Genomic DNA, 12,216 nt, shown 5'->3' on the forward strand with positions numbered 1-12,216 from the left:
AGTCTGTGTGCTAAATTAGAAGCCTGCTGGGTCTGTGGCAGCAGCAGGAGGGATGGTCTTTAAAAACTGGGTTTTTGTAGTTCAGAACCAAACCAGAAATGGTTTCGTCACCAAAATACTGTGTTTCATGTCTGGGACATATTAAAGTTATTTGTGCGTTAATGTGCTACTTGAATTTGGAGGTGATAAAACGATGTCTGGGTTTGGTTTTTTTTTAACTTTTTCTCCCAGAAGTACTATAGATCTATATTGTAAACTCCTGGAAAAGAGTTGTTTAGTTTCTTCAAGGTTTCCTTCTTGTGGAGGACAACAGTTGCATTCTTGACTTTATTTCAATCAGAAAATAAATATAAGCTCTTAAAATATTTTAAAAATTTCTCACTGGACATAAATGAGTTGCTGAATGTGTTAAGTTGGCCCTTGTGCTAAAGCACAAATGTTGTGTCTTGGGCTTTCACCCTCTGCTTAGTTCTTCTACAGAACAAAGAATCTTTACGCAGTTGAGGTGCTCTGCTTGATAATGCAGATGGATTTTGTTATCCTGAAATAATTTTTTTCACTTGTCCCCTTTTCTTCAGGAGACAAATGACTCCCCTGATGTATGCAGCTAGAAAAGGCTATCCTCAGGTTGTTGCTCTTCTTGTCGCTCATGGAGCACACATAAATGCTCAAGATGATAATGGATATTCAGTAAGTGATTTACTTCTCTGTGTTCTAATTAACAATAAAAACATTAAAAAGCAAGAACCCACAAACTTGTTTCTAAGTACAACTTTCTCTGAAATACTCATTGGTATGTTCTTCTGCTTTAACACCACTTTGAGATCCTTTTGCATTAATTGTCTTTGTCTCCAGGTTCTGCCATGTAAGAATTTTGAAGGTTACATTATTGATTGAACCTCTGTTCTTTTGTGTTCTGTATGTAAACTTGGTAAAAAGGAGTTGTTCTTTGCAGGCATTGATATGGGCAGCACAGCATGGACATAAAAATGTAACTTTTAAGTTGCTTGAGCTGGGAGCTGACAAAAATCTACAGACTAAGGATGAGAAAACAGCAGCAGAGATAGCAAAAATCAATAAATATTCAGAGGTATTTAATTTCTCTTTGAAATACAAATTCTGTGGTTTGCCTCAAAAATCTGATCATTGTATAATTTTCTGTAGAAGTGTTACTTTAATAACTAAATTATAGCAGCTGGTTGAATACTTACGTTGTTACATCTATATAGACTATTTTCTGTTATATCAAACTTTTCACAGGGCTTTAAATGCTATATAGAAATGTTTTGGGAACCTTCCCCCCCTCCGCTTTGAATCTTTGATTCAGATTTAGAATACAGAACAAGGGATTATTCATGTTAGAAATGTCGATATGAGAAGTAGAAAAATAATGTGTTGTTTTTTTCCCATTTACCAAAATGTGTGAGAGGGTGTGGGTATCTAACTAATCTGCAGTGTATAGTTTCTGATTTAATTTAGAAGTGAAAAGGCTAAAGCTAAAAATGGGGGAGTTGGTACTGGCTATCTTCAAAATCCATTCTCAGGAGGGAAGAAGGTGTAAAATAATGTAAATTGATCAAATCATTGGAAGAGCAGCCACTAATTATCAGTGTAGAGTGAGAGCTGCTGAAGATAACATACAGTCTCCTAAAATAAATCTGTTCACTGCTGTTACCAGATGATGCATAGTGGATCAGTCAGACCAGATTTCTCTGTATTTTGCTTTGAGTTGCTCTTGCCAATGATGTGGTTTTTTGCAGTGGCTCTTCAAAAATGTATAATTCACTCAAATGAACTGTAATTCACTTTACAGTTTCTTTTTCTTTCTTTCTTGGCTTTTTTGAGGGTTGGTTGGTTTTTTTTTCCCTCTCAGGCTCCGGGGCTAGGCAGGAACAAAAATGATAACTATGCACAAAGTTGTCAGTGTAGGCTAACAAGATCACCATCTGAGGCTCAATGATCTGTTAGCTCAGGTTACTGAAAGGGGCTATGAATGCATTCTGCCTTTAATAAATTACTCGTTCAGCAGGCTATGGCCGTATAATCTTATAACACAACTTTCTCTGACATGGAGGGAATACAGGCTCCTCACGCTTGAGAGATGGGTCTTGCCTCTTGACCTGAAACACTAACTTTCACACAGTTACTGCAAAGTCTTGCAGATGATATTGAGATATTTAATGGTCAGGAGCTTATTCCACCTTGGGAGTCTGCTCCTCAGGCTGTTGGCAACCCAAGGAGCTGTCATACAGACTATGTCTGTAGAAACCGTATCTGGGAGGGGAGAAATTTTTCTTACATACCGTACTGGGTTTGGCTGAGATGGAGTTATTTTTCTTCCCAACAGCCTGTATGGTGCTGTGTTTTGGGTTTCTGACCAGTATTTTAGCTACTGCTGAGCAGTGCTGGTGAAGCATCAAAGCCTTCTCTGGTTTTCAGTCTTCTCCCTACCTCCAGCAAGTAGGCTGGGAAGGGAGCAAGAGGTTGGGAGGGGGCACAGCCAGGGTAGCTGACCCCAGCTGACCAAAGGGATGCTCCATACCATATCATGTCATGCTCAGCAATAAAATTGTGGGGAGATTTTTTTTCTGAAGTAGCCATTGCTTGGAGGCTGGCTAGGCATTGGTCTGCTAGTGGCAAATGGAGAGTGATAACCTTTGCATCACTTAAACTTGGGGGTTTTTTTCCCTTCACTTACTGATATGTATGTATCTGAACCCATGAGTTTTTTCATACTTTTTATCTTTCTTATTCTCCCCCATCCTGCTGGGGGAATATGAGCAAGCAACTGAGTAGGGGCTTGTTTGCCAGCCAGGATCAACCCACCATTCATACATGTATGTGTGTGTGTGTATGTGTATAAAACTGGTTGTTCACCTGAATTTCAGGAAAGTGTCTTCACCATTCCTTTAGGTTTATTGAAGTTCTACTTGTTTTGCTGAATTTTCTGGTAACTATCTCAAAACTCACACAGGGGCAGTTCAGCTTCTGGAATCCATCACTGATGCATAGTGATGTCTGGCAGAAGGCTTGCTTCTTTAATCAGTTGAAAGAATCTCTGTCAGATACAGTTAAATTAGATTGTCAGTTGTAGATTGCTAAATGTTGGGTCCATATATGCACTGGAAATGGAGACATTAAAATAGTTGTATGCCTCATGCTCTTATTATTGCTGTGAGTATGTAGAACTCTTGTTTACAAACCACAAAAAATAGTATATTGGTATATTGCTGCTTCTGTAGTGACAGATGCTAACTTTTTTAGACTAAGTTAGGTGTGCTGCTTTGCTCTGTGTCAGTTCATTCTGGTGGAATTTGGTTAATTCAGAAATGCTTTGGATAAACTGTGGGCTTAGTCTTAACTGTTCATTGTAGTTTTATGCCTTAGAGAAGAAGTGGCAGATATCGTATGTTCCTTGTAAGTAGTAATTTATGATAAAACTCTTTATCATCTTTCTCCTTTGTATTTCTTTATGCATTTTGAATTTGAATAATAATTAATTCATTTTGGCTCTTCCAGATTTATAGTTTACTATCTTTGGCTGCAAATCACTTGCAAGGGAGATCGCATGAAATGTTTAAGGGAGAGGCTATCTACAAATTTATGACAGCTGCCCCTGACCAAGGAGTTGGGTAAATACAGTCATAGTGTAATTTTAAGTTATAAGCATTCTAAGAGATTCTATTTGTTTGTATCAATGATTAAATTGTACTGATGTGTATTGTTTGGAGTGCTTCCAAGAGTACACAGTAAGTATATTAATGTACTATTAATTTTTCAAGATTGCTAAGTTCCTTTGCATTATAAACAAAGAGCATGTTGTAGATTTTTCGTTCCTCTCACTTGGTGTAAAGTATAGTAGAGCCAGGATCCAATGTCACTTCATTTCGGCTCTGTTAAATGTGTATGCTCCTCTGTTGCATATTCCTTGTTGTTCCTAATTTGACGTTAAATTTTTTATGCTTTCACTGACTGCCTGTTTTCAGCTTCATGCGACCAGGAAGAGCTATGCCTTTTTCTTTTTTCTGCATATATTAGAGTCAAAATAAGTTAAGCACACAGTTACACAGTTAAGCTCTAGAACTTTTTGCATAGTATGCTCCTGGCCCTGAAGCTTGCAGGTGTCCTATGACTGAAATCAGCCCCTTTCTGCAACTTCAGCAACTTCTAAGATCTCTCATATGGTTTCATCCCAGAACATGTTGGTTAACAAGTCCTCAACAAACCATGCACTTACTTCCTTGAGCTTGAACTGCATGGTCTTGAGAAGACAAATTCCAGTGCTGATAGTCTGTTCTGTTATGTCAGATTGATTCTTTATGTCCCTGCTCAGCCAGGTCATTCTGAATTTGACATGACCTAGTTTTGTATCATTACTGCCATCATTGATGGCAATTCACACTGAGGTAGTCTCAGACAGAGTACCTCAGTTTGGACAAATCCTCACCAGGTTCTGTTGCTAGATGAATGTATATGTCAGTCAGATTTTCATTCTCTGGTGCTTCAACCGCAATCTTCTTAGAGATACTTCTTGGAGCAGAAGGGTAAAGGCTTTACATGGTAAAATCAGTTATCTGTGCTGTCCCGTTGGTTCTTGCATCTCGACTACTCACAGATTCCAGAAGGTGGTGGTCTGGCTATATCTCCCCATCTATGAACCAGGTCTCCCATGGGATCTGTCTACTCCTTGGGGAACATCTTTTGAGTCCCTGTATGCTTGACATGAAGGTGATGTTCTTTTAAATAGATCAGTCTTCCTGTACTCTTCACAGAGACTCGTACTCCTAGGTAGAATATGCACTTAATGACCTCAGTGCTAAAACAGATTCTCTTTTTTTTTTAGCAGGTTTGGGTTATTTAGGAAGTTCAGCAGGCTTTTTCTGGTATAAGGAAATAAACTAACACTATGCAGCAGTTATCCATATGGATTTAGTGCTGTTGAAACCTGATGGTGGCTAGAGGACATTCTACCAGTGTTTGGTTAGTCTTGATAAGTTTTTAGAATAAGATACTGAAATCCCGAAGCCCACTTCAAATAGTTTGTGGCAGCCAGATGTCTAGCTATGCAAATGTAATTCTGTATTAGGCAATTATTGGGCTTCCAGGATTTCACAATGTTCCAGTAGTCTTTTTCTAAACAATTTCGGTTTTCTCTGCATCAGGTGAGAAACTGATTTGTTTGTATGAACAGGCATTTCTGTCAAGCTCAAGGATTTTTATATTAATGGTAGCTAGTTCTGATGTTTCATAACTTTGAGCATTTCTGGTAATGAGTAGAACCCTTGGTTTCAGGAAAGTCCCCTGAAGTACACCAGACGTCTGGCTGTTAAATGCCTGTTCTTACAAATACAGCCTATCCGTTTCCACACACACACACATACTCGCCCCCAGTGAGCTGGGTTTTTTCATCTAGTGATAGTCAAGGGGTACACTGATACCTGTGTTTATTCCATCATAGTTCTTTGAGCTGGATGTCTCCTTCCTGCCATTTGCCTGCATAATTTTCATCACAGGCATTGCCAATTGTCTTCTCAAGTCCCCGTTCTGTCAGTTGCTCCTCATGCATCACCTAGTACTGGATATCAGTTGTGTCCTGCCACGCAGGGTCAGTGAATATGACTTGTCATTGCTGTTGTCATCCTTAGTTAGTAAATGTACCTTCAGTCATTGCTGTCTGCCATCCTAATTAGACAATTTTCTTGACTCCAGAGCCTTGGACTGTACAAGGAAATGCACATACATGTCAGGAATTTGCATCCTTCAGCTCCTGAATTAGGCCCTTTGCTGGTTCAGGGACTTCCAAGTTACTGTCTGGTTGCTGAATAGCCCTTTTCCTTGATCCTAGGAAAATCCTTTCCTTGCACCTTTAGCAGAACTGAAAGTCTTGAATTACCCAAGGGCTCCCAAAACCTTTGCAAACTGGGCACTTTGAATTGCTAAATAACAACATTTGATCACTGCGGGTCATTTACACACTGCCTCCTCTTGCCAGTTGAAGGGCATTGGCTGTACGTACAATGTTTGGACGTATGTTTGAATTGCTTACTCCAAAGACTGGTTGTTGCTGTCTGTGTTGAAGGAGGGAGGAAGCAGGCAGAGAATAACACAATTCTACACAACTTCATGGTAGGAACGATGCCTTTAAACACTATTAAAATTAATTTAAACTATTTTTATATTTTTCCTGCTGAGGGAAGGCACTCTCACAGAATTACTGACTTGAGACAGTGTGCAACTTGCATAACTCCTTCATATGTGATTTAGGATGTCCATCTCGTAAAGCGTTAAGTATACGTAAATACCAGTAATGCAAGATTCTCAATGTGCAGACCTGAAATATTTTCTTATGTATTCAGAACAATTTTCAGAGAGGTCTGTTTGTTTGTTCTGGATTTTGGTTTGGGTTGGTTTGTTTTGATTTTGAGGTTTTTTTTTTGGGGGGGGGGGGAGGGGGGGAGGGAGTTGGTGATAGTGTTTGCTTGCTACCCCCCCCTTTTTCATATATGTATACACACGCAAATTTTGATAGGATCTCTTTAAGTCTTTGATGTGAAAAGGGGGCAAACCTTCATTTCAGGGCCTACAATAAGACTGAGCAAACTGTCTCTTAACTCGGGGTTTTGGCAAAGGACTCGCTGTAGCAATTGCAGTGGTCCTTTCAGCATTTCATCTGACTTGCTTTTTGGTTTAATTCTATTCATTACAATTGTTCATCTGATTGTTGAAAGCTGTTTAGATATTTTTGCCTATATTTTTATATCTTTTGGTAGGGTAAGGAATCAAAATTGATACTTACCTTTGCTAATAAATGTTAAACTCTCAACCTACAGTGGGTTATGCTACTTCCTCAGTCTGCCTGCTGGGCAGTAGTCCTGTGACAAATAATTTCTTACCAGACTTTAATTATAGACATTTCTGTTTTCTTGGTAAACTTTCTTTTTTGTTTAAATGGAACCAGAAGGGTAAGAGTTGTGGACTGAATCCAATTTATATGACTGTTATCTGATAAGAGGACATAATTATCTTCCTTAATCCCACTTCCAGATTTTTCAGGCTTCCACAACCCAACTTGAAGGTTCAGTTGGAACATTTTGATACTTAAAATAATACTTATTTATGAATAATTGAGCCCTTTAGGCTCAATTCAACTCATTAGACAGAAAAGCCATTTCTAAAATTTTGATAGATTAAATTGTACCCCATGATGCTTATGAGATACTATGGTCATCAGTAGGTCTGTACAACTTTAGGTTGCTCCCCAGTTCTCTGCCTGGGGAGCTTTTCTGGAGTATTTTGTTCTGGTTGTCTTTTTATTAATTTCCACTGTTTTCATGTCGTATCCCATTTGTTCTGTTTACAGTTCCTATTCAACTTTGAATGACATGGAAGTGTTTTTACAAGGTCTTGGTCTAGAACACATAGTAGGATTATTCAAGGTAAGTTTGTGGTGTATCCGGTATCTGCACAGTAATCCATGAAAGCAGAATGCACCTACAGCATAAAAAACTAAGTTCTGTCACTATTAGTATATTAATTCAAATAAATTTATTAAACAGAAGTTTAGATAAAAAATGTTAAATTAAACTGCAGTGGACAGGATTGAATTGCTTAATTTTAATTATGTGCATTACTCACGATGTGATGTTTCTAAACTAGAATAATGGTGTTGTGTAGCTGGTTTTATTTCAGAAAACTGAAGTAAAACATAAGTGAACACAGTGTTTTCTTGTGAAATTCTTTTTGATGCAAAAAACCCCTTTGTTTTATACAGGAAAGAGATATAACTTTGAGACAACTTCTGATCATGCAAAAAGATGAGTTAATACAGGTCAGTTTACTACTTTAGCACTTCTTTTAGTTTTCTCCTCTTTCTTTTTTCTTTTTTAATGTCTTATCTTTATAAATGTCTGAACTTGTAAGAAATTTTCAGAATCTTCTGCAACTTCTTAAATTTTAATATGAACATAGACAGACCTTTTCTAAGGCATGTAATCCGACAGATTAGCCTTGATTTCTGAGTTGAATTCTTGCATCTTCTTTGCCTACTTCTGACTACAAAGTGGAAGTCCGCGGTATTTGGAAGTCGCCGTTATTTCTTTGCTGCAGTGATGTGGAAGTTGGGGTGAGCAGGAAGTAGTTCCATTTTAAAGTTCAGTTGTTACCATTTTTAGTATTTAAGTATGTTTTCCCAGTTGGTATCAGTTGAAATCAGTTGGTATTTCACTGTTATCCAGGATATGATTGACACATTATTATAAGATTTCAGTTTCCAGTGGAAATAGGATGGTTGCTTTTCCTAAGTCTTTGCCGGAATTATTCCTGTGGAAAATGAAAGACTTCCTGTGTTTACAGAAGGATGCCATAATAAAATCCAACTGTAGGAGTCTCCTTGGGACAATGCAAATACTTCAGGCCACAGGATTCTTCTGAGCACTCCGTACCTGGTCTAGGATACCAAAGATATCTCATTAAAATAGCTGATTCAAGCCTGCTACTCATGCTAGTCATGTCCTCCATGTCAGCTTTACTCACCCTGTTCTGGTACCAAGGAGGCATGTGTTCCAGCAGCTGGAACCAGCATTTGCATGCAGATGTTAATATTACTTGGGAGTTGGTGTCACAAGGATGTTTCTCATGCAGTTTTGTCTTGTAACTGAGTAAGGTTTAAGTGTTTTGCCAGAGCTCAGAAGTAATTCTGTATTCTCAGCGGGTGCATGTATAGAGAGCTTTGTCAGTGAAGAGATTTTTTACGAGTTCACTTAGACCTAGGTATTATAAGGCATGTCAGCATGTTCTGATGTTATTGCTTTTCTGAAGCCTCAGGATTATGCCGAATGGACAGCATCCAGGTAAGAGCTTTATATGGACCCTAGAGCCCCCACTGACAGGAATTTTGCTCTTAAAGAAGATTTTTGTATCTTTCTTCTCATCACTCTGAGCTGCTGCGTTGGTCGTGCTTGCATTAAACTGCAAATCTGGCTGAGTATATGTTCATATTGATCACCTGGTTTGATGTAATCGTTACTTGGTTTTGTCCAGGGACACCAGAGGAAGGAAAGAGAACTGTGGACTTCAGTGAATAGCTAAGCCTTACGGTTCCTTCACTGAAGAAGGAGCTATCGTTTCACGTGAACTGATAACCTCTGTTTCAGTGTTTCAACATGTTTCAGAGTCCCTATTATAAAGAGGGATTTTTTTGATAACTGAAATAAATACCTGGATCAGCTGCTCTTCCACAGGAGGAGAATATCTATAGGAACAGAATTGTTTTACCTCTAAACTCTGTAACAGCAGGAAACAGTTCCTGGAAAATAAGTCGTGCTTTGTGCATGGACATAAATTAATTAGTGAGTCTTCAATTGAGAATTAAAAAAATGAGATAACACTCCTACCTTATTAGCACTTCATAAGTTACCCTAAATTCTTGATGCAGTTTAGTTTTAGAGCTCTACTAGCAGTTTCTCCCCACGCTGCTGATAGTACAAATCTAATCTGTTTCCTCATAACTCCAGAGTTGAAAGTTTTTAGTGTGATGGCAGATCTTCAACTAACAGCCAGCTATTTTAAAGAGCCTGGATCTTATTACTACAGAGATTAATGATGGCCTCTGATGGATGCCGCTGAACCAAGCTGCTTTGTATCCAGAGAACTGGGGAGAAATCCTGTCACTAACATGATACACTTTCCTCCATCAAACAATATCAGAAAGATATTTTCTCTGTAAATATCTTTATCTGTATTCTACACAGAGCCTAAACAATGACTCTTCAAAGCTGAAATCCTTGCATTCCTTAAGCTTATAAACTGTTCCATAGTGAGACAAGTCTGTTCAATATACTGGGACATGTCTATTCAACATTTGAAGGTTTTTGTCTGATTCTGTGCTACTCGTAACCCTTGAATGTTTTTTGTCTGGGTTTTTTGGTTGGGGGGGTTTGGGATTTTTTTTGAGCATTTGTCTCAAAAGATAGCAACACAAGTAGTTTTACTTCTGGATGCATTTAGGGTACAAAGGTTCCTTTCTTACATGTTTATTAGTTTAGCATAAGAGAAATTGGCATCCTGTTCTGGATTCAAAAATGCATAATGAATAGTTAACACATCAAAATTCAAGATATAACCCAGAAGTTTAACTTCAGCATTAGAGAATTATCAGGTCTGTGTGCTTTTATATTACAGTTCCAGGATTGTCCTTCCTCTGCCCCTCCCTCCCTGCAAAAGCATTTAATGTTTGGCAGAAAAATACCAGCTTATTAAAAATAGTGGCCAGTTGGGCAAGAAGGCAAGAATGTAAGAGTTTATGTGTAACTTCACTGGTTTTATCCGAGAAGTATGTCATCTTTCATTTCCGTATAAAGAGTAACAGAAAAGTCATGTTGATGCTGGAACAGGAGTTTGGAGCATGGATTTTCAGGGGCTGTTTTTTATTTCTGTATTTATTTAAGTAAAGAATAACGTAGGTTATTTGTTAGAGTTGATAGGCCTAGCACAGTCTGTTTCACAGGTATAAGCAAGTTCTTGTACAACACTTGTACATTCTTAAATGTATGGCCACTTGACAATAATATTTGTGTTATTTGGACTGCAGAGTGTAACTGAACTAACACCAACTTAAAGTCTTGCTTATCTATAGGGAAGAAGGGCTTCTTGCACCGCCGTTGTTCCATGCATTCATTATTGCATGAATAGTCAGGTTCTGAGTAACCCTTGTGTTCAGTAGCGATTGTCTAGAAAGGGGAAACTTGTTTGCTTTGGGAAGTAGTTTGGACTAGTCTTACCTGTGTACTGTTCTGCACCTAGTAGCTCTGAATTCAGAATTACTGTGGTGGTGGTGGAAAGCTTTATCTATGATGACTTTTATCACATTCTTTACTTCCTAAACCATATCTTCAAGATGTGATGGTACTCGGTCACTGATCCATTTGCAGAAGGATGAAATTGTTTTATTTATAGGGAGACAAAATACAATGTCTTCCTGATACACTGATCAGAAAACTATATCCTTATTTGCTTGCTCCAGGAGTGAGAAGATGGAGTCAAAAGCAAACGCAGTCTTTGCAGTGGTTCCTGCTTTAAGCAAAATAGTTTTAATATTCAAGAATAACAGCCATCTTATTCTTGGAAGAGCTCATTTGATTTGTTGATTATAATTAAAAGTAAACTTGCTGCTCTGTTATAAATCGGCTTACTTCTGCATCATGAAATGACTGCTGTAATGCTTCGTAAGCATTAAGAAAGCATGAGTTTATACCAGATAGGGCTCGACAAGGCAAACCTGAGTACTAATAAACTGAGCAAACTTACAGCTCAACATAAGCAAAGCTAATTATTTCTAGGAAACACAGATCTTTCTCTCCTAAGGCTGCTAGTGATATTTACCAAAGAGACTTGAGTATAATTTGTTCAGGTACCTATGGCAACCTATTGGAAACTAAAAAGTTCTTGACACCTGTAAACTCCTAGTTAATCTGGTTGGGATTTTACATTATTGAAGAACTTACTTGTCTGTAGGCTTGTAGCGATAGACTTATGACATGGTTTTCAAATGTGGCTATGTGCTCACAAGTATGTCTTTTAACATGTTACCTGTGATTTCTGAGCACCTGGTGGGGAACCTGGAGGGCTGTTTTGTGGAGCCACAACAAACACTAAGCATCAGAAACAATAGTCTCACACGAAGCAAGCTTTTCTATAAGTACTTCTCTTCCCTAGAATTGCTGCCCAGCACCATCGGAGGAAGTGAGACTGCCTGGTGTTTGATGTGTGTTGTCAGCTGCATGTCCAAAATTCTTTCTCCAATAATTAAAGAAATCTGGGAGACTGCGAACACTAACATTTTACAGATTTCTGAGGCTACAGCAGGGAACTTCAGGTCCTCAGAACATCAGAGAGATTCACATATGTTCTAGCTTTGGAGACTGTGGGATCCTTGTGGTCTCAAATTCCAGAATGCTTCACTCCTGCTGCATCCAGGTACTCGGCTGGAGAGTTAGGAACAAAGTCATACTTGGACCTGGCATTGTGTGATTTTTCACTTGTGTGGAGAAGCATCTTTAGGGCTGTCAACATCAGAAGTCCTGTGTTGCGCAGCAGCCTGTCAGATGAACAAGGAGAAGTATTGAGTGTGCCACAGGAGCACTTCCCTTTTAACAAATGGGCGACTTTTTTTTCCTTTATTTAAGTGTTCTGCAAAAAAAATCTTAGCCTAGGATTTAA

At 38.5% G+C, this 12,216-nt stretch overlaps 1 protein-coding gene across 4 annotated transcripts in view; it reads left to right on the forward strand.

The window, feature by feature from the left end:
* The window catches only part of ASZ1 (ankyrin repeat, SAM and basic leucine zipper domain containing 1), a 47,544-nt gene that overhangs the window by 25,111 nt on the left and 10,217 nt on the right, over nt 1-12,216 (forward strand). For all 4 annotated transcript variants that reach the window (XM_030479195.1, XM_030479197.1, XM_030479198.1 and 1 more), the window contains exons 5-9: nt 579-690; nt 956-1,090; nt 3,520-3,632; nt 7,361-7,436; nt 7,772-7,828. In XM_030479195.1, the coding sequence (XP_030335055.1) occupies nt 579-690; nt 956-1,090; nt 3,520-3,632; nt 7,361-7,436; nt 7,772-7,828 (493 nt within the window). The remainder of the gene's footprint in view (nt 1-578; nt 691-955; nt 1,091-3,519; nt 3,633-7,360; nt 7,437-7,771; nt 7,829-12,216) is intronic.

Source organism: Strigops habroptila, chromosome 3, assembly GCF_004027225.2.
Source record: "Strigops habroptila isolate Jane chromosome 3, bStrHab1.2.pri, whole genome shotgun sequence".
Lineage (NCBI taxonomy): Eukaryota > Metazoa > Chordata > Aves > Psittaciformes > Psittacidae > Strigops > Strigops habroptila.